The sequence below is a fragment of the Dipodomys spectabilis genome, unplaced genomic scaffold, assembly GCF_019054845.1.
Source record: "Dipodomys spectabilis isolate Male_0828 unplaced genomic scaffold, ASM1905484v1 ptg000365l, whole genome shotgun sequence".
NCBI lineage: Eukaryota > Metazoa > Chordata > Mammalia > Rodentia > Heteromyidae > Dipodomys > Dipodomys spectabilis.
In genome coordinates this window covers 2,500,798-2,527,369 of record NW_024871042.1, presented here as the reverse complement: position 1 = coordinate 2,527,369, position 26,572 = coordinate 2,500,798, and the positions used below count along the sequence as shown (strand labels likewise).

The 26,572-nt window shown below is 38.6% G+C and overlaps 1 protein-coding gene across 1 annotated transcript in view; it reads left to right on the top strand.

The window, feature by feature from the left end:
- Kif16b (kinesin family member 16B) overlaps nucleotides 1–26,572 on the top strand; it is a 264,333-nt gene that overhangs the window by 221,904 nt on the left and 15,857 nt on the right. The window contains exon 25 of the mRNA XM_042666398.1: nucleotides 6,785–6,868. Coding sequence (XP_042522332.1) covers nucleotides 6,785–6,868 — 84 coding nt within the window. The remainder of the gene's footprint in view (nucleotides 1–6,784; nucleotides 6,869–26,572) is intronic.

Sequence of the window (26,572 nt, the reverse complement as noted above, 5' to 3'; positions counted from 1 at the left end):
CTTTCCCCCTCCCCAACTCACTCCCCTCCAAGTTGTAACGTACATTTCCAACATATTGTCTTGTGAGTATCACTGTTACATAGGTTCCTGCTTTGTCCTTTGTCTCAACATTTTGTTGTTCCCCTTCACTTCCCTAATTCAGATAAACATATATACAGTGTGCGGAGAACCAGAATCAAATACAGTGACAACAGGGGGTAAACCAAAGGCAGAAAATGAGAGAAAAAAGAAATAACTAAACGTAGTACATTAACAACAACAACGTACTGAGAGGCGTCTGGGTGGATGGTTTTTTTTGTTTTTTTGTTTTCCTCAGTTTGAAATGCCTCTTATTTTCTATGTTGTGGAACCACTGGCTATGGGCAGTAAAACCGAACATCTGCCTTCTGGTCCTGTCCCTCTAACACCAAGCAAGACCTTGGCTTCTCTAGGCTCTGCTGTCAGCAACTCTCCTCCCACTTTTCTCCTGGATGTGTGCATCCCCTGCCTTTCTCTTGACTGCACATTCAGATTCTTTTTTTTTTAATTGTGAAAATACCGTACAGAGGGGTTACAATTACATAGGCAAGGTAATGAGTACATTTCTTATCAAGCATTGTTGCCTCCTCCTCTGTTTCCCCTTCCCAACCCGATTGAAATGCCTGAGAATCTGGATGCTTCATTTTGTATCAAAGGCCCAGAAGGTAAGGTGAATGTAGTAAAGGAGTCTCCAGGCAACCTTCCATTGCTCGTCTCCCAGCTCTTCTACTAGTTTTTCCTTTGGCTTTTCCTTTTTGTTGGAGTTCCTAATGCTGATTTGCCTTTCTGCCTTAACTAGGACTGTTTGGTCTGCATGGTTTGCACAATTGGTTTTGTTACAGTCACACTTTTCAACATCAGACTGCCCGTGCAAGTTCTATGAAATCTTACAGAAAAAAGAAAATTCTTCTTCCCTCATTACTGAATACCAAGTGTCTTAAGCATTTTGTACAAATCAAAATTGCTTACGTAGATCCCTTTAGAATTCAGATGTTGTGAGCACTATAGAACTTCGGGGACTTTAATTTATGAAATATAGGACACTGTATTTCCTTTGTCAGAGGTTTCAAAGGAAATGAAAGAGGAGTCTCTTTACCTGCAGATTGTTCCTGACAGCACTCTTCATGAAAATCAAAACTAGTCTGCCTGCTAAATTAGAAAAAAATGAGGTAAGGAAAATGAAAATGTACAAATATAAAGTACTTGACAGGAAATGAAAGGGCCCAAATAGTATTGCTGATTTTATTTGAAATTTTCTTTAAAAAAAATGTGAAACCAAAACAAACAAACAATAGATGCTGATATGCAGGGCCTTAAGTGGAAGATAATGCAGAATCTCCCTTCCCCTGTCTGAACCTCTTTTATGTATTTTAATTGTCTGAAGTGTTACATTTCAGACAACAGTTCTTTCAGCAAAATAGAAACGTATTTTATTTTTGTTTTTATTTTTCTTTGGTCTCCCAGGCCTAGTTATTTATCCTGGTCAGTTGCTTTTCTGATCTTGGTAAATTGTTCTGTTTTTAGGCTATTTAGGTAGCTTAATTAATTCCCGACTCAGACATGAGACCTTTGAGCACTGCTTTTGCTATTCTGCTTTAAAAACAAGTAAAGTTGTAGCTTTGTACTTACCAAGAAAATCAGGCCTGTTTTCTCCCTGGGACCTCATCACTGCTGTTGGGAGGGTTTTAGCTGCATCATCATTTTCAGGAGGAAGGAGTATCTACCTCATTTCTCCTTTCTCCAATTTGGGGAGATAGCAGTCCAGCACTAGGCTCCCTTCTTTCTCCATTTTTCAGGGATTCATTTATTGGAGCTGAGGAAGCCAATACAAGTAAAGATGTTGATGGTCTATTTTAGTTTTAGTTTTTTGCCTTCTAGAAAATTGGATTAGGAATGGGACTATAAAATGGTTCTGTGTGGGCAACTCTAGTAGCCATTCATGGTCCACAGGGCATATGTTCCAAATCCTTGTGTGGACAGATACCTGAAACCACAAATACTACCAACCCTACATAGGTGAAGCTTTCTTCTTATGCATACATTTTAATTTATACGTTCGACACAGGGAAAAATTAACAGCATAATACAAATGCCCCATATACTCTATCAAAAATTATATAATGTGCTCTGTAAAATTATACAAATGAGCATTCTCACACTCAAAATGGTACTCAATACATTGCTTATTAAATCATAAGGAATCGTTTCATTTCAAAGAGTGCTCTTTGCTTTGGTCTGTCCAAATTACTAGTATCACTACTCTTACACTACTGTGAAGACAAACTGTAAGGGTTCAATGGACCTGGCCCTGTGATACTGCCACAGTTGATCTGGTAGCAGTGATGAATGGGTGGGTAGCATATATAGCATGGATACATTGGCACAAGAAAGATTCAACATGTGGTCAGGACAGAATAAAGAGACATGAGTCTTCATTACACTGTTCAGAAGAGTGGGCAATTTTAGTCCCACAAATTAAGTTCTGGAGTTTTCCGTTTGAAAATTTCAGACCCAGGGTAACTAAAACCGTGAAGCCCACAGATGAAAGCAGACAGAGTACTCTCCAAATGCCTTTCTGTGCCTGTTATTTCAAGTCTTTGAAATACAAGACACTTCATCTTGCTATGAATGCTTTTAGAAAAATAGATATTCTACTGGATTTGACCAGGTGGAATTCTGACTTTTTTCTTTTTTTTTTTTTTTTGCTTACAAAGTTGCTAATTGTATCTCATTTAGCCTGAGTTAATCCATAGCATGGCCTAACCAGTACTGCTTAGGTTCTCTCTCCCTCTCCCTCCCTCCCTCCCCCTCTCCTTCTTTTCCCTCTCCCTCCCTCTCCCTCCCTCTCCCTCCCTCTCCCTCCCTCTCCCTTTCCTTCTCTGCCCTCTCTCCCCTCTTTTTTCTCTTTTCTCTCTCTTCTCTCTCCTCTCTCTGCCTCTTTCTCTATCTCTGTCTTTGTCTGTCTGTCTCTCTCTCTCTCTCTCTCTCCTCTCCCCTCTCCTACCCCCACTTTCTCATGCGTGTCCTAGGCTTTGAACTCATGGCTTAGATGCTGTCCTTGAGCTTAGCTTTTTTTCCCCCTACCCCCTCAGGGATAGCACACTACCACTTGAGGCACAGCTTCGCTTAGAGCTTTTTGGTGGTTAACTGGAGATGATTCTCACAGATTTCCCTGCCTCCGCTAGCTTCAAGCCACAGTCCTCAAGTCTCAGCTGCCTAACTAGCTAGGATTATAGGCAGGAGCCACTGACAGAGGGCTGATTCTCTTTAAAGGTCCTGATTCTCTTTAAAGATCCCTATCCTGGAACAGGGATCCTCTCATGCTGCAATGGGAAAACTTGCTGATGTAAACACAATTACATATGTAAGCAGAATTGCTTTACTGGAGGCAATGTTTTTTTGTATACTGTGCATCCTGGCTTTGACTTCATATTTTGGTCCCACCACTGGGAGCATAGCTTCAACAACCTGCTTCCCTCTCGTTTAACTAGGTATAAGAAAAGTGAACATTTTTTTATCTTTTTATTAGACAAGAACTAACTAATCTGCATTTGGGGTGAACTTCCTGGGAGTTCATCTCTAGACCCTGTCCCCTTCCTGCTGCTCTCCACTGCTGTGCCAACACCTGTCCTTCTGTTGTTTTGCTGGGTTTCAGATCCCATTGAGGTTCTGCTCACGGCTCTTGGAACTAGGCTCATGGCCTAGCAGCCATACATCTATGTTTCTGGTTTAGTATACTTATGGCCATCTCCTTCCTCTTCATCCTGGATCTCCACAGGCTTTATACCTACTTCTTCTACACATAGCACCCACCCTTGTGGTACACATGGCACCTACCTGGTGCAGCATTGTCTTGAAAACCCAGATTCTATCCTCTTGGATACTTGTTCTTGATTGACGACACCCAGCCTTTTTAACGTTACTTACTTTGGACCTGTGTTTCTTTACTCTTCAGTTAAACTGTTGAATGTCATTGTCTTTATGCATATATACCTGTCAGCTCATCTTTTCTTTTCCTTCCAAAATCAGAACAACATTGTTATCATTTATACATAATTGTCTCAGACTTCCTCTGAGGAATGAGTATCTCTCTGGGTAATACGAATGCTTGCTTCCTGTCTGGGTCAGCTACCGCCAGTCTTCTTAGTGTACCATTTCTGATTGAGCACATGAGTATAACTATAAATTTCCATTGACAGAGCCCATATTGCCTCATAAGAAAATGACAAGGCAACCAACTGGGAGAGCACAGTTGTCAAGCTTTTGGCAGCACTGTGTCAGGAAAGCACATTTGTATAGGGTGAAATGGAGGCTGAATAATCCTCTGAAGACATACTCTGGCGTACCTGTCTTTTCTCAATTGCAATGTGGGGAAGAGGTATCTGTGCCACTAAAAGGCCAGATTCCAGAAAACTTCTTGCTCCTTAGAGCCAAGCAACCCCTCCAGCGGATACACAGAGAACATGAGGGCAGGTAGAAATAATGCTACTTACTCAAGTTACCAGATCTCTTACAACTAGTAATTTGTGGTTAACTTGTGTTCACTCTTACTAAATCATCATAAAATTCTGTCAAGTTTAGTATCATTGGTCTTTTTCAAGAGAGAATAAATACTCTGGCTCAGAAAAGCAGCTAGTTAGCAAGTAGTCAATCCAAAGTTCAAACCAAGTCTGCCTTATCTCCATGCCATGATCTTTCTCTTTTTTCTTGAATTAACTTTAAAGTAGGATATTAACAACAAAATTGGAACATTGGTGAGGCACAGAGAAGAGGAGGAGAGCCATTTTTTTCTGTCTCCCCCACTCCTTTCTCCTTACCCCCTTCCCTGCCAAAGTTTCTCAGCTTTGATAGAGTATAACAGGAGCAAACACTAGCCCAAGTGATAAACTAACTTTGAAAAAGGACTCATGAGTCTTCAATGCCCCCTTGAGATAACTGTAAAGGGAGAATTACTAAGGAAAAGATAGATGAAGTTTTAAAACAGACACAAAAAGTTACAGTTGCTAAAAATTAATAACCAGAAGGCCAATTATCCTATAAGATGTTCAGCATCATTAGGCATCAGAGAACTGCAACTGCGGATCACAGTAGAATGTCTCCATTCCACTAGGATGCTAAGATGGAAAAGCCCACACATAGTTCCAAGTACTTACGAGGATCAGGAACAACTAAAACTTTCACTCACTTCTGGTAGCAGTAGTAGTTAGAAAAACTGCTTCAGAAAAACTGTTCAGTAGCTTTGAATATAGCTGAACCCAGCATATCAAGTGAGCCAGCATTTTCACTCCAAACAATACTGACTAACAGAAAGAAGTACATGCATATGTCTATCATTAAAAGTAAAGGGAAAAAAAGGTCATAGCAACACAAGTCCCCAAATCTAGGAACAGAAAAGACCTACTTATCAAAAGAATGAGCAGACAGGTGATGGAAGGTTCAGATAGTGGGACATGGTGCATGAGAATAAGCAAGCTATTACCTCACATATTGATGCAAATGGACCCCACAAACATAAAGCTGAACAAAAGAAGGTAGACAGAATAGGCCTCTTATGGTGTGGTGCACTTTACAGGATCTTCAGAAACAAAAGAACAAGCCCTTGCTTTTAGAGGTCAGTCAAGGCAGTGGTAACCTTCACAGAGGTGGGAGGCAAGGACTAGAGCTAACACATGTGGTTCCTGGAAGCTGGCAAGGTCTTTTTATTTTAATCTGGATACTGACCTGACGAGGTAGTGTGGTGGCTACATAGTGTGCTGAAATCCTGAAAATTCTCCAAGTTGTTCCTTGCTATGTGTATACGTCTCTGTATGTCTAGTATACTTTAATCCTGTGTCTTAAAATGATCGTATATAAACTCTAGTCCTTAATTTTTGACATATAAATTTAAATCAACTTAGTGATTTGCATAAGTATGAAGTAGGAATTTTGTGGCATTTTGCACTCTCCATTATGGAAGAAATATACTTTTTTTTCATAATAATGCTTCACTGGCTTCAATTTGTCTGGACCCACAGTAAAAAAAGAAGGAAATAGTGAATTCTATCCACACCAGCAATTATTGCTACTTAGCATTCATTCTGCCAAAGCAATTTTGGCTGGCTAGGTTCTTACCACATTACAGAGGCCTTTCTAGCCTCAGATTCTTTTTAAAAAATTATAATTTTTATACATCCAAGAAGAAAATAGCTATGAAATTTCAATACCAGGTTAAAACTAATTCTAAACCTTGAGTTTTTTAGGAAATAAAGGGAAAGATTCAACAAGAAGTCTTATTTTCACAGGACTAGTCTTCATTTGCAATAGTAACTTTAAAAAAGGCAAGATAGACTGTATAGAAGGCCATAGTAATTGTCTAAGAACTATTTTACAAGTGTTTGGGTAGTGTGTAGAATGAGTTTTCAAACTCCTAACACAAAAGTAAATGAAATTCAGTAAAGAGAAGAACTGAAAGAACAAACTTGTGTTTTAAAAAACAAAAATTATAAAACACCATATGGCATAAAGTCAGATATTGTATGAGAAAAAATGCTGAAAATTGTCTCAGTCCTTCCTACTGGTTCTCACTCTCTGTCTGCTCATTTGGCCACTGTGGGCAAGAACCCCAGATTGCTTCATCTTTTCAGGTCGTACAGGTCAGTGGTGACCAAGCAAGGAGAGACCCGCCATTAAATTTCAACCATGATAGAGATTGCAAATAACAATTTAATGGTAACACAAAGATCATAGGTGTAATAATAATGCTTCTCTTTAAAAACATGTCTTTCAGCTTACAGCCCTGGAATTCCCCCCAAAGAAACTATTTGGAAACAAAGACGAACGTGTGATTGCTGAGAGGCGAAGTCACTTGGAGGTAACAGAATTAAGTTTTTTATTTATTTTGTTCCTCTGGTTAGCAAATCTTCCATCTGATTGATTGGCAAGAATGATTTCTCTTAACCCAGTTATTTTTGTTGGTGAGCATAACAGTACTGCTTCGTTAACACAGGACATGGAAGTAGTCTATCTTAAAGTCATGCTATCAGTTTATTTGAAGTATAACTCCTTATTTCCCTCTAATCTGGCAGAACATTTTTTTCCCTGATTTTTTTAAGATTCATTTTTTTTCCTGTGGGTTAGGAAGCAGGATGTGAGAAAATATTCACCATAGGCAGATGGTGTGTAATATAGGAGGAGGGTACAAAACCTTGCTGAAGAAAAAAAAAAAAAAACTCGGAATTAACTAACTCAAGATTTATAGTATTGCATCACTGTTGCTTTTTCAAGACATTTGGAAGCAAACAGACTTAGGCCTATTTTAGTCCTGGATAGGCTTCACTGGACTTAATTTAATCTCCCAAGCCAGCTACATGTAGAACTCACTTTAAGCAACTGTTGTTTTTCTGACTACCTTACTGCCAATACATATTTTTGACTGCTTTATCTGGTCTGTATTTCTTTTGGGAATATGGTTGCTTATTTGGTTAGAATCTGAATCTTTGTGCCAACTGTTTAATTGGGAGTAGTGGAACTGCAGAATATGGTAACTGGTAGCCTTTAACCTTTGATCTTTCTCTTGCCTTTGTGAGTAAGTACAGAGGCCGCCCACAGGGCCAAAAGTTCAAATAACTTACTTTACTGCCCACAGCTTTCAGGGGGCCTCTTTCCAATGCTCTTCTTTAAGAGGAGGAATCATAAGATTTATTGGAAATAAAATCAGCTAAGTTGAAAATGCCTGTCTGTGTGGTCTATTTAGGACCAGTAAGCCAAGAGGAAGGGATGTGTGGGGTACTTGGAGAAAGTGCAGACTAGGAAATTCCTGACCATGAGCAGCCCCTAAGAGTTTCAGACACCTCAATATAGAATTGTCCTAAGGAAGAATAACTTCCAGAGTTGGGCTATATGTGCACTTTTGAGTTAGACTATGGAGTAATACATTTGAAGAGGTCCTGATTAAGACTGAGGTTTGGAAGAGTTGTGAGACTTCTAACTTCATCCTAGGATGGCATAAGCTGAAAACTCAACTGAAGAATTTTCCTTCAAGAAAAAAACTTACTTGGTGATCCTTCTTTTTTTTAACATTATTTTTTTTATTATAAAGGTGATGTACAGAGGGGTTACAGTTACATAAGTCAGGTAATGAGTACATTTCTTTTTTTTTTTATTGTGAAAATACTGTACAGAGGGGTTACAATTACATGGACAAGATAATGAGTACATTTCTTATCAAGCATTGTAGCCTCCTCCTTTGTTTCCCCTTCCCATCCCTTCCCAGCCTCCCTCCACCCCCCCACCCAATCCTCCCCCCCCCCCACCAAAGTTGTAAAGTTCGTTTTCGACATGACATTTCTTTTTGAACAGTGTCACCTCTTGCTTTGTTTCTCCCAGTTCCTTCCCATACTTCCCTCCCTCCAAGTTGTGAAGTTCATGTTCAACATAGTGTCCAGTGAGTATCACTGCCGCATTTGTCCACTCTTTGTTCTACCTTCTGTGCTTCCCCCAAGACAAAAGGTACAGAAGTCAAAAGCAGTGACAAAAGAGGGAAAACAGGAAAAAAAACACAAAAAAGTAAAATAAAAAGCTTCTTGTTTCCATTTCTTGGAGTTCATTTCAATAAGCATCACTTTATATGATCATATGCACATAGCTATTGAGCCTTTGTGATCCTCTCCTAAGAATATCCTCCTTTGGTCTCACTTGAGTGAATGTATGTCCCTCAGTGGATAAATGGATCAAGAAAATGTGGTATGTATACACAATGGAATTCTATGCTTCCATTAGAAACAATGACATTGCTCCATTTGTGAGGAAATGGAAACACTTGGGAAAAATTACATTAAGCAAAGTAAGCCAGACCCAAAGAAATATAGGTTGCATGTTTTCCCTCATTTGTAAGAATGTGCATATAAATCTACATGTAAACATAATGGATAATTAAAGCAAAAAATAAACTTGGACATGATAAGTCAAACAGGACTCTAGACATTCACACAGTGGTGATCCTTCTTGATGAAGCTATTTCAAAGGTTTGATTATTTTAACAAAATAGTAGAACTAGCAATGGATTTCTTTACTTACCCTGAGCTGTCTTACTTATACAATTTCATCTTCAATGGAAACATGGAGACTGATGGTTTAAAACTAAGCATGTTCTTGTGTACTAACAGAAAATAACTGAGGTGATTGCTAGCTTAGCTTCTCAGTGTTGTGATGAAATTTGTGTGGCATTTGGTTGTGCTACCAGTGGTGGCGGGGGGGGGGGGGTCATGTGAAGTACCTTTCCAGCATGGCACTTGGTGACTATTGGCTTCCTCTTCCAGCTGCCAGAGTCAGAGCAAAGTTCAGGCAGTCCTTCATTCTTGTTCTTTCATATGGAGCCACATTTATTCTTCAGCACTTTCTATTTCATTGCTTCACCATATGAAAACACCATCTGTTAATGAACAGTTTAGTGTTCATGTCTCTAGCTGTGTTGGTTGGCTTTGTGTACTAGAACATGTCGCCTGAGATGGTCAACTTGAAAGGAGGAGTGGTTTATTTTGGCTCACAATTTGAGAGGTCCATGGTCAGTTGGCCCCTTTTGGATCTGTGGTTAGGTAGGATATCGTGGCATGAGCATCTAATAAGTAAATCTGCTCACTTTATGGCAGGAGAGAGACAGGAAGTAGAGAGACAGCAAGGAGTACAAGTGCCAACATCCCCTGCAGGGGCATGACCCCAATGTCCTGTCTTTCTCCCAACTAAACTCCACTTTCTAAATGTCCCAACATCTCAACTTCCCCCTGCAGATCAAGCTGTTAACACACTGATCTCTGGGAACAATTATCCAAACCCTAGTTCTGCTTATATACAGGGGCCCATTTGTCTATTTGTGACTGCGACTTAGCTGTGGCACCAGCCTTTGAAAAATGTGCTTTACCTTAGGGAAATAGGCACTTAAGTTTGAAGATAATGCATTTCACCTAATACTAAGTGTTAAGTCTTAAAACATCATCTTTTCTTTTCAAAGAGTAAGTTTAATCCACCTTTACTCTAGTGGAAAATTAATCCAAGGCTCTTGCATTTATTTCACATAGCTGTTGTGACTTTTCATTTGATCTTACAGAATCAAAAGTCACTGCTTGATTTAGTATATCTTCAGGTAAAAACTAACATAACTGAACTACTTATATGATTTGCATCAACAAACATTTGTTTAATTCCTAGCTCATGCTGGAGACAATACTAGGTGTTATATAAAATACAAAGAATAAGAAGACCTTGCTTTTCCTGTAAGAGCATGTTTAAATTTCTCTATGAAACTTTATCTTGAAGTACAATGTAAATACATAAACACATATAGATAGGTGATTTCCAGTACAACATTATAGTAGCTAATATATATATATATATATATATACTTATATATATACTTATATACATATATATAATGTGATGTTTGCAGGAAATAAAACACTATAAAATTTCTCACCCTGATAGGGCTTAAGCAAGTATTTGTATCTTGATCTTCCTTGCTTGAAAATATTTCTAAGATTTAGACCTTGTCATTTACTTTATCAGAAAAATGTATAAAATGTTATCATATTAAGACTAAAGACATCATTTTGGTACTTTCCAAGTGATAGTAACTGTATTAAAAATATTATTGTCTAAAATGGTGGGTAGAAAAGGAAATTTCCATCCTGAGATGTTTTAGAGATTAATTTTCTAATTTAGAGAGAGGACTATTATTAGTCTTGTGTCTAATGGTGGTAGTGAGTTGTGAGGGCTAGGAATTGTAATATTTTAAGACACTCTCATAAAAGATAATGGCAAATGGAGGAATAAATTTAACCATCAGCACTAACTTACCAATGTTTGTATTAGCACCACCCAGTGTTTGTTACCTGGCAAACACTTGTTTATAACTGGAACCAGTCTTTGCAGACTCTGGCCGCAGATGGCTTTGCATATCATACACAAATGCTCTCCCTGGCACTTCTGTTCACAAAAAGCCATAAAACCTTGCTTGGGTGGGTGTCACTATTGCTATCTTCTTAACCCAACTGGAACTAATTTGCTGCAACTGACCTGTTGAGGGCAGAACCTTGCCTTCAGGCATTGGGGGACTCTGCCAGCAACACTCTCCATGTGTAATGTGCATCCAAGGCTCTGGCTGTTCCTCCTCCCAGCTCTGACAACAGCCCAGGAGACAGGTCAGAAGATAAAACAGAAGAGTAACAAGATAGAAGTACACTCAAGTCTCTGGCTGTTGAGTTGTTTTAAGCAAAAAAAAAAAAAATATGTGTGTATGTGTATACCCACACGTATAATATATAATATAAATTTATATATGTTATATATAATATGTCAAAGTATTATATATATATATATATACACACATATATATATATATATATACATACTCTATTTGCTGGATACTATGATTCTTAGGCTGAATCATAAGAAACTGAACTAGAGGGATATCAGCAATTCCATATGTATCCACATAGACCTGCATGTCTGCCTTTCCTTGGATTTTCTGTGTACAGCATGCATGTAAAAGTGTTTCAGTATCTTGCCTTTCACTTCTCACAACCAACCTGTGGGGTTATCACCTCCATTTTACAGTAGATTGTGTTTGGAGAGGATAAAGGTCTCAGACCTTGTAAGTGACCAAACCTCAGCTTACACCTAAGTGCCTCTAGAACAAGCCCCCTCTCTTGATCAGCCCACTCTTTTTTTTTTTTTTTGGTCAGTCGTAGGACTTGAACTCTGGGTCTGGGTGCTGTCCCTCAGCTCTTCAGCTCAAGGCTAGCGTGCTACCACTTGAGCCACAGCACCACTTCTGGCTTTTTCTGTTTATGTGGTGCTGAGGAATCGAGCCAAGGGCTTTGTGCATGTGAAACAAACATTCTATCACTGAACCACTTTCCCAGCCCCAATCAGCTGACTCCTATTAATTGGGTCATCCTATGAAGAAATGTCATATATTTTGGAGAAATATCATCTTTTAAGATTGCCACTACAATGTGAACTGAGCTTCACCACTTGTTTATTTGTTTTTTCTGTTTATTCTGGTATATACCAAGCACCTGCCAAGCAGTGTTCTGGAATTTAATAAACTGGTTAGCAACACAGTGGCCTTTTTTTCACTCTTAAGTGACCATGGCAGTGAGAATAATCTTATACTTTTTTAGGTGAAGGAAAGATGTTTATTATGATGGTTAATTTAAATACTCACATCATAGATAATATATGTTTCTGAATCTTAATTGCTTACTGTTGTATTTTAATAATATGAGATATGGGGCTTGGAAGGTGGCTCAGTGGTAGAGTGCTTGCCTTGCATTTATGAGACCCTGGGTTTGATTCCTCAGCACCACATAAGCAGAAAAAGCTGGAAGTGGCACTGTGGCTCCAGTGGTAGAGCGCTAGCCTTGAGCTGAAGAGCTGAGGGACAGCACCCAGGCCAGAGTTCAGGCCCCATGACTGGCAAAAAAAAAAAAAAATGAGATAGCATAGTTTGAAGACTTATTTTGAAAATATATTAATATTCCAAAGTTTAAAAGGTCATCCAGTATTAGTTACCGACGAATATAAACTCAGACTGTCTTTAAAGGAATTTCTCAGCATTAAATATTGTATATATTCTACAAAGCAGATGTATTTATATGTACACACACGTGCATAGTGTGTAAATATTATATGTATGTGCAAATGGATATCACATTCTAATAGATCCTTTTGGTGTTACCTATTTATTGAGTGTGCCTAAAACATCCCAATTGAAACCACATGTGTAGAATGTACTCTTCCTCAGACTGTTGATAATGGAGGGCCAGTTATTTTTGAATGATATTTGTATTATCTTTAATAATTACCATTCAAGAAATCAGTTTATGAATACAGTGCAATCAGTTATTTTTATTCCATCACTTATCAGTACTTTTATGCAATGCGTGACTATTAACTCAGAATAACAAAATAAAAATATAAGTACAAATAGTTTTTTTTAATCATCAGAGATTCAACAGATACAAATATTTCTGTGCAATGCAAGTATCAATAGTCCCTAGTTGGCTGAAGTTTGGGTAGGCCTTCAGGCTTCACCTCTGCTTCTTCAGCCTTGCTTCTACCAAGAGGTGCATATGTTTTACATCTTCCCTATTGTCCTCATGGCTTACTTGGAATCAACATCTGATTAAATTCTTAATCTTCCCTGGTACTTCACACGTACTTTACCTTCACTGAATTTGCCCAAATTAGCCTCCAAATTAATGAGAATTTTTGTTTTGTTTTTGTTCATTGATGAGAGATACATTTTGGGTTACTAATTTCAGAGAACATTATTATCTACTTGAAAACATTTCTACTAATCATTCTAATTGTCTGTCATTTTAGGGAATAACTGTAATTAAGGAAAACATAAGAAATCCTCTAAAATCATAAAGTTTTCCAGAATAATCCAACCAACTTTGGAAATGAAAACCTGGGGAATTTTTAGGAAGTTTTCTTGAAAGTACTGGAGCAGGCCACAGCCCAAAGCTACCTTTCTCCATTTTCACCTCATTAGCTAAAGCACTAGTATAATAGGTCAGAAAGACCTTACTAGCTAAATGTGTGAGCCTGGAGCAGAGCATCCATCTTCAGTCTCAGTTCTGTTTAAGTTATTTGATGTGTTGCTTCTGTTTCCTTACCTGTAAAATGAGGACGATAACCATACCATCTTCCTATAGCCAGTCTGAAGATTCAATGTGATCATGGACTTATTCTGGCATCTTATACAGAGAAAAACACTCAAAAATGTCAGCGAAGTGATGATAGTGAAGATTGTGGTGGGTAACTGTGCTAGAGGCATTGGTGCTGCTGCTGCTGGTAACAATGGCAATGATAGAGGCTGTGGTATGCTTGAGATTTAAGAGCCAAGAGAAGGCAAAGTTTGCCACCACCCAGCTATCATAAAGAGTAAAAACGTGTATCGCAGCTCACCATACTTCCTTGCAAAATTCATATCTGAGAACAGAGGCGCTGACATTTCTCATTCATGATGGTTTCTAGAAGATATTAATGTTTTGCTGGGAATCTGTCTTTCTCCGACCTCTAAAATTATAGTAGAGAAGTAGAAATAGCTCTCTGAAGGATTTGATCTTGGTAGAACTATTCATCTAAGGTGAAGTGTGAGATCATTAGGAAAAGAGCACAGTTCCTCTATATTTCCATGGCTCTCTTATCATAGCTCTTATCTAGAGCCAGTTAATTTTTTCTGACTGCAAATCTTTCCATTGTGGATCCTCCCAGCTGGCCTGGTGCAATCCCCTGGAGGCCAGGGATAAATCTAGAGAGAGAGAATAGCTGAGTGTCAGTGTTTTTCAGTCAAAGATTCCCAGGAATGCACCTACTGTTTAACAATGTTAGATCTGCTGGCTGTCTGCAACAACAAAAACACATATACTATGGGGAGCTATGGAGGCATCTCAGTATGAAGTCTGAAGAAGTTATTTTAGGATTGGGTTTATGTTTGGTGATTTGGATGAGTGTATGAGAAAATAGACCTTTACTCTGGATTAGACACTGAAGTATGATTTAAAATATGATTGACTTAGGAAAGTAGCAGTCACTGGTACTAGTTTAGTTGATGGGCTATTTGATCATCATCAGGCTTTGTCCAATTTTTGTGTTTTTGTCTGTTCAGAACTGCTTAGGGAATGGATTTTTGTTTGTGTTTTGGTCTGTTTGTTTGTACCTTCACAGACACAGTCAGCCTTGTCTGGTATTGGTATTCTCTCAACTTGTTTTCAGTCCACAGAGAATACCAGAGCTTAGTTCTGAGTACCAGAGTGATTCTTGGTGTTTCCTCTTCTGTTTCTCATAGTAATAGTATGTTCAGAGTATATAGGTATGATCCTTTCTAATGGAAACAGTGACCTAAATGAAGAGTTGTTTTCCAAAATAAAGTCTTGATAGTTTAAATGCCTTCTCTACCAAATACGGGTTTTAGTAACAGCTGCCCGTATGGGTGGAACCCCACTCCCACCCACTGCCCACAGCCACTTTTCTGAATTATAGTGTCTGCAACACAGTCAAGTTATTTTTTTTCTCACTAACAGCAGTGATTCATCCTACTTCAATTTCATTTTGTTCTCAAACCTTGAATTCCTAACAACACAATCATTTGATTTAGACATTTTGCAGGTTGAGCCCTTTTAATTTCAAAGTAAATTTCAGGAGGTTAAAAAAAATCCTCAGGTTTTCTGAATTTCTTCATTTATTTGGCTATAAGAAAGATACTTGGAATTCATGCTTAATTTAATTTCCTTCTATCCTTTGCTGATCTTACAAAATGTGTAATGAGAAAACTATTGTCAAACACAGTCAAAAGATTAAAGGAATATCTCAAAGAAAGAATCATTTTCTCATTTGGCTTTTTAGTGTTTTTCTTCTAGTTTCTGCTTATTCATATTCACACAGGCTGTTTTCTGTTACTAAACTATTGCCACCATCATCAGTATGAAAGCATATTTGAAGACAATAAGTTGTTGTTGAAGTGTTAGAGGAAACTGAGCTAGAATTTGGGGGCTATTCCATTTGGGTGTTTCATACAGCTGGAACATATGCTGTGATCCTAGGGTTAACTTACATCAAATTTTGTTCTCTAAAAATCCTATTATTTCAAGTTGTAGCTATAGGATATTTCATCAACGAGTAAGTTCTCAACTGAAAGGAAAAGTCCTGCCTTAGTTTCCATGGGCAATTCTAGGTTTAAGAGAAAAGCAAAAGCAAATGTTTTCTAGGAGAATAACAGCTTTCAAACCCAAATGGAGGCATAAAGAGGAAAGGAAGTACCCTTACTTATTGCTCTATTGAAACCAAAAGGCACTTGGAAAGAATTTCATGGTTTCTTACAAAGTTAAACATGCAACCAACAATGTTGTTCCTTGGTATTCAAAACACTGAAAAACCTGCATCTGAATGTGCATGACCCTTTTATTCGTAATTGTCAAAATACCCAAGTAACCAGTAGGTGACTGGATTTTTTTTTTTTATTTTTACATTTTCTTTATTGTAAAAATATTGTACAGAGGGGTTACAGTTACACGAGTAGGGTAACATGTACATTTCCTTTTTTTTATTGTGAAAATACTGTACAGAGGGGTTACAATTACATGGGCAAGATAATGAGTACATTTCTTATCAAGCATTGTAGCCTCCTCCTTTGTTTCCCCTTCCCATCCTCCCCCCCATCCAATCCTCCCCGAACACCCCCCCCCGCCCCCCCCCCACCCGCCCACCAGCACCAAAGTTGTAAAGTACGTTTTTGACATAACGACTTGTACATCTCATTGTTGCAATGGGTCCACCTGTATAGAGTGTATGCCTGCCTATGGACCTATCATAATGAAACTTCTTTATATTACAAATGTATGCTAATTCAATAATTAATCATTTTAATCATTTTAATTATATAATACACTTTTTAAAAAAATCATTCATGGGGCTTGAACTCTGGGCCTGGGTGGTGTCCTTGAGCTCTTCAGTGCTCAAGACAAGCACTCTATCTACTACTTGAGCCACAGTGCTACTTCCGGTTTTCTGGTGGTTAATTGGAGATAAGAGTCTCATGGACTTTCCTGCCTGGGCTGGCTTTGAACCACGATCCTCAGATCTCAGCCTCCTGTAGCTAGGATTATAGGCATGAGCCACTGGCACCTGGCTATTATACACATTTTATTAAATAATTTACTTGATAAAAATGTGGCATATACAGGGGCATGAAATATCACATTCTGCACCAAATAGAAATGAGCTGTTAAGCATAAAACATAAAGGAAACATAAATGCCTATTACTAAGTGAAAGAAGCCAGTCTGAAAAGTTGACCTATGGTGTGATTCCAATTATAAGGTATTCTAGAAAACACATGATTATGGCGAAAATGAAAGAAACCTTGTTTGTCAGGAGATGAGGGATGTAAATGTAGGACAGAGATGAGTTTTAGGGCAGTGAAACTGATCTGTAATGGTACAATTAATAGTTGATAAGTATTTTGAAGCCCAGAGAAAGTACAACACTGCAACTAAGAGAGTTAAGGACTTGGGCTGAGACTGATGTGTCAGTGTATGTGCTTTGATTCTAACAAACATACCATTCTCTTGCTAGTTTTTGATAGTAAGGGATATTTTGTGTGTGCTAGGACAAAGGAGCATTCTGGTATATAAAAGTCTGTATTTCTGCCCAATTTTCCCATGGACCTAAAACTATTTTAAAAAGCCTGCTGTTTTTTGTTTTTTTGTTTTATTTAAAAAAACTAACCATTTTAAAGTGACATGAGCATCACATTTATAATTTCTGTTTTAGTGTGAGAAATTTTACATATTGTACTAAAAGAGAGTCGTCTACCTCTCAGGCAGTCCTAGGCCCTGTGAACACTATACATTTGACAACACTAACTCCATTTTTTTAGACATTAAAAAAGCTCCAAGGGCCTGCGATCCTGTACATTGAAGGTTCATGACCCCTTCCGCTCCAGTTAAAACCCTTGGTGTTTCAGGTATATGGGAGCTGCAGAGGCTAGTTTCCTGGTTTTTGTAAAGGTCCTGTTGTAGCCCCAGCGGTAGCTGGTTTAGAAGTGTGAGGTTGCTGTCTCTGAGAGGCATAGGTAGGGATGGAAGGCAGTTCCCTTTCTATTTGATCATTGCCATTCTGGCTCAATCCTACTTACTCCAGTTTGGGATCCATAACATTCTTGTGCAGCCTCCATTCTGCACATTCTCCGTACCAAGGAGCTAGTGCTTGAAAGAGATTTCAGATCAAGTCCTTTTCCTAGATAGGAAGAGTTATTTTGTGAGCTAGTAGTTAGGCACGTGCGTGGCTCCTTCATCGGTGTCTCCCAGCTTTCCATAGTCGCTGAGCTTCTCCATTCTCATTTTCCTTTTTCTGCTTCCTCTTATTTTTTTTTTATTGCTGCCTATTGCTTTGCTTTAAAAAAAAATAAGGCAGAATAACAGATAAATGATTGCATGGGCTTGACACTATTCATCCTAAGTAGGGAAAATTGTACAAATAAGGTATACTTTTTACAAGTGTTTTCCCATAAACATAGGATAATTTCATTTCATTACTCTGAAATTTTGGAGTCACTATTGCGTCTGTCATTTTACCAAGCACTCATTCTTCTCAATTCAAGTTCAGTGTCTATGTAAATCACATTTTATGAGTCTGGAAATTAATAAGATGCTTACTCAGTGGACTTCCTTTCCAAAAAAATAAAATGAATATAGAAATCAAGAAAGTAAGCTGGGCACTGTGGCTCACTCCCATAATACTAGCTACTTAGGAGGCTGAGATCTGAAGATCGTGGTTCAGAGACAGCCCAGGCAGTATAGTCTGTGGGTCTCTTATCTCCAATTAACCACCAGAAAACTGGAAGTGGCTCTGAGGTTCAAAGTGGTAGTACACTAGCCTTGAACAAAAGAACTCAGGGACAGCATCCAGGCCCTGAGTTCAAGTCCAATGACTGACAAAAACCAAGAAAGAAACATAATAACGTGTGACTATTAAGGAAGCAAAATGATTGATGAAATCCTGATATATTGGACCGTGGTTATGATTCTTTACAATTGCTCATTATTACTACATAGAATTCTTGGTTCAGAGTATCATTGTCACTAAGGATAGTGTAAGTGACTTACCATTACACTGACAGTTTAAATTGGTTTAAAAAAAAGGGGCTGGGAAGGTGGCTCAGCGGTAGAGCGCTTGCCTTGCGTGCATGAGGCCCTGGGTTCGATTCCTCAGCACCACATAAGCAGAAAAAAAAAGCTGGAAGTGGCGCTGTGGCTCAAGTGGTAGCGTGCTAGCCTTGAGCTGAAGAGCTGAGGGACAGCGCCCAGGCCCAGAGTTCAGGCCCCACGACCGGACCCCCGCCCCCCCGAAAAAAAAAAAAGATTCAAGGTTCACTGAAGAAATCTCAATGTAGATTGCCCCTGCCTGTACCTTTTAACTCTTTAACACAGCTAAAGGTAAATTCCCCATAATTCTGTCAGACAGCAAAGTTGATATAAATTACTGCCAAGTTTGTGTGCAGAGCTGAAAGTCCTTCGGACACAATGATCTTAACATCCACATGCTACGTTGAAGAAGGGAGAGGAAGATATCATTTAAAGATATATTCACAAGTGATCTTGGCAATCTTTTGTGGACATTTCTAGCTCAAAAGAACAATTGTCTTCACCTAAGTGTTCAGTTTGTTAATATCAGTCACCAGGAAAGGTCTTAGAGTCTTCTCCTTTGTGATGGGTCACAGCCCCTCCAAACATCCAAACCTCCATGGACTAAGGGAACTTTCAGATACCATGATATAGAACCCATAATCTTTAAATTTTGTAAGTTTGTTTCTTACAAATACACATAAAATCAGAAAGAACAATGTGCTTAACCCCAGTGGAGCTTCTATCAGCAGCAGCATATGAGACCTAAACACAGAGTTTTAAAAGCAAATACTAGGTATCCTTTGACTTACGAATGTTTTCGATTGTATCACTTTAAAAAAGCAAGACCTTTTGTTTCACTTGTTTGCCATGTTTTGTGTAGGTTTTTTTTTTTTGAGTTTGAACTTGGGGCCAAGTGCTCTCCACTCAGATTTTCCACTCATGACTACAACTTTATCATTTGAGCTATGCTTCCAGTTCTAGCTTTTAGCTGCTTATATTGTGAAGTTTCTCCTAGATTTGTTCACCCGGGGTTGCTTCAAACCTCAATCCTCAGATTTCAGCTTCCTGAGTAGCTAGGATTAATAGCATGAGCCACTGACATTTGGCAAGATCCCACTTTTAAAAACATACAATGCCATTTCTGTCTCTCTCTGTCTCTGTGTTTCTCTCTCTGTCTCTCTCACACACATTCATCCTGTATTGTGAAAAATCATGTATTCAGTCTTGAGGGCCACACCAATTTTCTCTTGGTTTTAATAGGTATGTTTAAATCAAGACCTAAGTCATAGCCACACCACATTGACTGATAGGTCTTTTAAGTTCTTTATGCTCTGTAGATTCCTCTTCCCTGTTTGTCTATCATTTGTATGTTGGCAACCCTGTGTCATTTATCTGTTGAATTCCTGACACTCTGGTTCTGCTGAGTGCATCCCTCATGCTCAGGCATCTCTGCCCTTTCTATGAAGCAGAAGCTTGATGATATTCAGGTCTGACTTTTGAGCAGTTGTGTTTTGCATGTGGTGCTCCACTGCTTTTCATGGAAAAGAAAGAAAAGAAGAAAAAAAAATCCAAAACCCCGTGGTCTCCTCGTTGGGGTCTTTGCTGTCATTAAAGAAGTGTAGTGACCTGATTGTGCCTATCCGTACCTGAACCTGTACCTCTACTGCCCAAGTTCTCAGACACCTAACAGTCTTGTTAGAGCAGATAGTTCAACAGGACAGGACACAGTTGTACTGCAGGAACAGACAGGTGCCTCTTTCCCTGAAGTGCTTCCCAAAGCAGTGGTTCCCAAAACATTGTGATCAGTCTTTGAAATTGTCATAAGCAAATGTTTATTTCTTTGGGTTGTTAACTTTTTAAAATTATCTTTAAGTAGTTGTACAAAGAGCATTCAATTGAACACATCAATTTATGAGTACCTTTCAAGCCTTCTACCCATCTTTGAGCAAAATTGTGAAAACTGCAGATTCTTGGGCCTTGTTTTCATTTATATTTGGGACTAGAGTAGAATCCAGGAATCCAGAACTACTTGACCAATATGAAATTAGTGCATAGTTGTAGATAGGGAAGGAAGGTCCAGTTCACAGAAGCCAACTCTCTGGCTTTGAATTTGATCCCAGAAGCCAGCAAGGAACCAAGAGTTTGTAAACCAGGAGTGGAAGGGTGAGGTTTTTCTGTGGCAGCAGTGGTAAGGAAAAGGAGAGATTGGGGACAAGAAGAATTTTACATTTCTTCACTTAACCCACAGTATTGAAATTGTGCTTTTTAGCCACTTTACCTGCTAGTGATTTATAAACTCTATTAATCAATATTTTTAGAAACAATCAACAAGAGATAGATTGATTATGGAGGCTGAAAAAAATCTTTAGATCTGCAATTAACAGGTATGTATTAGCAGATATACTCTCTGTATTAGCAGAGAGTATAGCTTTAGTCCCAGTCTGTAAGCCCAAGTACCAAGAGAGATGATGTTTTAAATTTCAGCCCCAAAGCCAACTGTCTCAAGACCCTAGAAGACAGTGTTTCACAGTGAGTTCCCTCTTATTCAGGGGAGGGTCACTGTTGTTGTTTGTTCAGGCTTGATTGGATGGGGACCAGAATAATCTGCTTTATGGAGCCTACTTGTTCAAATGTTAATCTCATCCAGAAACATCATTCTAAGCATGCCCAGAATAGTGTTTAACCAAGTTCACAGGCATGCCAGGCCTTCTTTAGTTTGGCACATGAAAGTAGCCATCACAGAAGAGTCATCATGTTCATACCAGACAGAGATGCCATGACAAATTTTCCATGCATTGGGCTTTTAATATTCTAATATTAATTGCAATTACATTCCACCTCTTTTGTCCTGGTGTTAACTTTATAATGTCTGTCATTTCCTGGCAACCTTGCTCATTTTCAGGGTTTTGGTAGTTTGGCAAATATATAACCGAGATTCTCTGGCTCTTCCCCCTTTATGGAAACAGCATCAGGAACACAATAACACAGAAGAGCTCAAGATGGCAGACTTAGAGCCGTGTGCACTGTGTTGATAGAATTCACAGTAGAACATTTTTCATTTCCCTGGCTAATTTTACAAGTAAAATGAAATGAAGCCTAAACATGGCAGTATTGCACAGCTGGAGGGTTGTTTCCACTCTCCTCCTGGATACAGAGCGGCATCACTATTTGTTTTCTTTTATTAAATGTCTCATTGCCTCTGATGCAGAAGGACACAGCACCAGTGGTGCAAACAAACAAACAAACAAACAAAAAGGCGCATTCTGCACAGGCTTCCTGCCCACACTTCCCTGGTGCTACACATGCAGGTGGCCAGACTGCCTCATTCTGAGACAGATGTTAGCTTCAAGTTGCTGTTGACCATGTTGTTTACTCTGCCTAATTAAATACCCTTTTGCTGTTTCTCATTCTGCTGCCCCTTCCATTCCACATCCATGCTGTGACACCACAGGGGTGAGAAGGGAAGAGGTTTTTAAACTAGAGCTCTTAATTAGCTCCTGGGCCCCATGAGAAGTGGTGGATAGCATTACAGATTAAAAAGTAGAGGGAAGCCCAGCCAGATTTAAGAGGCGGTGACTGATGGGAACAGTGTTACCCAACTTCCAGTGATACCTGGGTTCTTACAGTTTTGTTTTGTTTTTTTCATTTGTGACTCTTAGCACTCTTTGATCACTTCATACTTGTGCTAGGAATTTCCAGTGGAATTCCACTGTTAATTTAGCCAAGACTCATTTCTGCGAAAGCCTGCTATGTTTTTCCCCTTCATGCTCATACTATCCTTTATGTGTGAATAAATAAATGGCTCACCAGTGAGGCTCTTAGTCCCTTCCTGAACCATCATATGACCAGACTGTTGTTCCCAAGCCCCTAATTTAGTTGTTTTAAATATAGTCAATATATAGTGAATATTCATTAGGAGAAAACAGTGACACACTATTGATTCTGAAATAAGATAAATATATAATTATAGTAAGATAAATATTAGATATAATTATATTGATACATAAAATGGAATCACAGCCGGGCACCAGTGGCTCACACCTGTAATCCTAGCTACTCAGAAGGCTGAGATCTGAGGATTGAGGTTCAAAGCCAGCTTGGGCAGGAAAGTCCATGAGATTCCTATCTCCAGTAAACCACCAGAAAACCGGAAGTGGCGCTGTGGCTTAAGTAATAGAGTGCTTGCCTTGAGCTGAAGAGCTGAGGGACAGTGCCCAGGCTCAGAGGTCAAGCCCCATGACCAGCAAAAAATATAAAAAATAAAATAAAATGGAATTACAGAATGTATTATATAGATTTACTTATCAGAATAATATTGTTATAAAACTATACTAATACACATGATAGCTATATTGTTATAGATGTATACGGAGGCATCATTTATACATATAATTAAATGCTACATATATAGGTAGAATAGTTGTGCATATATAATAAATTTTCGTTGTAAAAACATAAAATAAGTCTTGAAGAGTCTAGAGTCCAGACCTTCATAGAGCTCACCACTGGCAATCGTTTTAGTCTCCCCTGGAGACGCATGGGCTGCACTGCAGATGGTGACCAAGACAGCTCCTTCTTTCCATTCATACTCATTCTTCTTTCTCTAGGTGCAGTGCTTTGAATTCTTTTTGGTATTTTCTTCCAAGTGGAGCCAGTGTTTGTGTATTTCTCCTTGTCAGTTTAAATGCTATTTTCCAACATCCCCCTGTGATAGTGATTCCCTGGACCTATACTCCTCCACACTTCCTCCACTCACACGGAGACACGTGCCATTCGTGCCCTGTAACACATGTCATGTCAACACTGCTGCTGTTTGCCTAGCTTGTAGCATAATTGTTACTCTTTGTTTTTTTAATCTTTCATGTGTCTCAGCACACAAGTATTTTTTTTTTCTTTTGGCGGTTGTGGGGCTTGAACTCTGGGCCTGGGCACTGTCCCTCAGCTCTTCAGCTCAAGGCTAGCACTCTACCACTTGAGCCACAGCTCCACTTCCGGCTTTTTCTGCTTATGTGGTGGCTGAGGAATCGAACCCAGGGCCTCATGCATGCAAGGCAAGCACTCTACCATTGAGCCACCTTCCCAGCCCCAAACACACACAAGTATTTTTAAGTAATTTCCTATTATATAATTTCCTATTATATACATAATATATATTATATTTTTATATTATTTCCTATATATATATAAAATCATGACATTGAAAAGTAACATTTGAACATCAACATTCAAATTACATAAGTTAATATTTTCCTTGCAATCCAAATTTCTGTTACATAAATTTAAAGTTTTGTTGAAAACTCATGCCTTAAAGAAATTTATGAAGATTTTATTCAAAATGTCTGAGAAAATTCACTTGTGTGATAAAGCATTCTCAATTGTTACAGTTACTGCACAAGATTTGATTCTCTTTTCAAACACTTTGACCACCAGGCCCTTCATTGCAAAACTTTCTCTTTTTTTAAATATATATATATTTTATTGTAAATATACTGTACAAAGGGGTTACAGTTACATGAGTAAGATAATGAGTACATTTCCTCTTGAGCATTGTTACCCCTCCTTTGTTTTTCCCTAACCAACCCTTCTCTCCCCATCTCTCCAGCTCCTCCCCCTGCTACCAACCCAGAAGTTATAAAGTTCATTTTCAACATAGTGTCTTGTACATCTCATTGTTACCATGGGTCAAACTGCATCCTTATTTCAGCATTTTGTATTTCCCTTCCCCTCCCCAAATTAGAAAAATGTATATACAAGATGCAGGACACCAGAATCAAATACAGTGAAAACAGGTATAGGGGAAGAATATACAAAAGAAACAAAAATAAAATCACACATACATTGTAAGTACATTTAAAAACAACAGCAAGAAAGATAAAACCACTTGTGTCCTTATCTTGGGGTTCATTTTGCTTACATCATGTTATATGGTCATATGTACATAGAACCTCCTGCCTGTTCTAGTTAGATGGAGTCACACCTTCTATTCTGCTTTATCCCTTTCCCATCATCCTCCGCTGTCTCTTGACTCATTTGCTTGTTTTAGCATTCTGTTTGTGGCTCTGGCATCTTCAGTGTTGTTATAAACCCAAAGGCCTAGCTTCTCGCTTCCTGAAATAGTTGGTTCTGTTTGTTTCTATTGATGTTGGTGCAGCGCCTTTTCATACATCTCCTTTGTTGCAGAAGCCCAAAAGACGCATTCAGAATTCTTGCGCATTCATGTGTTTTTAAGAGGCACCGTCTCTGTCCCATCTCCACTGAATTCTCTGCTCACTATTTATATCAGCATTTGGGAATCATCCTTTCTCTTTTATGGAGCCCTATCCAATTTGCATTATGCTTTCTTGCAGATGCCACTGTTCCCTTAACTCCATTTATTCAGATTTGTTTCTCAAATATATTGTGCTGCCCTTAGATGAAAGACATTTGCACTGGGCTTTGCTGATGAACCCCACAGTGTCCTCTGCAGCCTTAATAAACTATGCCTTTATTTTAGAAACCAGCTAACCGTTTTCCCCAATGATCCCTTTACCTTCTATATGTGTCACTTATGTTTTGTAATGTTAATGAATCACAGCATATGTTGCAGCCCTTTGAGATAATATTTGCAGGAAATAACTAGATGAGAACACTAGTTTGTTCCACCTCCACACAACTTTTTACCTGTATTGCTTGCCTATATAAAGCTCCCCTTCACTTTTAAATAGACTTATTTCTGTTCCCAGCAATTCCCTGCAAATGCATTTAGATTTGCATATATAATTTTCATTCTAGGCAACCAAAAATGTTTTTAAATTAAGACCTTACCTAATCTGTTTTCTAATTGAGATCACCTGTTTCATATTATTTATAAGTTAAAATTAAGAAAGTGATGTTGGAATAAAAAAAAAAGCACTTGCTAATCAGAGTTGAAAATGGTGGAAAATGAAAGCATTGCCTTTTTTTCTCAATGGATTTTGCTTTTTCCATAGCCAGCTGGAAACACAGAATCCTGGGGCTTAAAAGTCAGAGTTCTTTGATTAAATTCTGTAAGCAATAGATTGCTTCTGCTCTTAATATCTCCAGAGTCTGGGGTATTTATGCACCTTGGTACATGTCCACCTTTCCTTTTCCATTACCAGCATTTATCTTCCAGCTCACAATTGCATTATTGCATTTATTTACAGTTTCTTATTTGAAAGAATCTGGGCATATTCAAGTAATAGCTTAGTGTACACTGACATTTCTTCCTTTGAAAGGCAGATTTGTGTGTGTGCGTGTGTGTGTGTGTGTGTGTGTGTGAGAGAGAGAGAGAGAGAGAGAGAGAGAGAGAGAGAGAGAGAGAGAGAGAGACTAGATGTCAGCTTAGCATCAGAAACCCTTTATATCATAGCTTAAAAGTCTAATAACTTTTTTTCCAGGTCCTCTACCTGGTGAGATTTCCCTGGTAAGGAATGTCTTCCTTTCTGCAGTTTACCAATGCTTCTTTTTCACTTGACCTGCTCTTTTTTTATAGCATGCCAATCATCACTGAATCAAGGTTCTGATTTCAGGAAGACTGGAACAATGTTAAGTCCATTTGGTGTTCAACATGGCCAGATCCGTGTGTCCAAGGGCATAACCACCCAGCAGCATTGTTCGTTTCTCATGTACAACAGCTTCTCAGATCTTGATAGGTGACCAGAAAAGCTGTGAGCATGTCTGAAATACGGCTTTGAAGCACTATTTAAGATTTGATAGACATCCTTCTCTTAATATTTAATCAGGAGAGAGAAGTCACTATAAACCTATAAAATTTTGCTGCACAGTAAGAACCCAAGGGAAGAAAGTCCATGCATCTCATTGCTTCTATAGGATGCTAACATTGTTTGACAGCCATTCAGTGAATCAGTTGCTAAATCAATGGTGTCT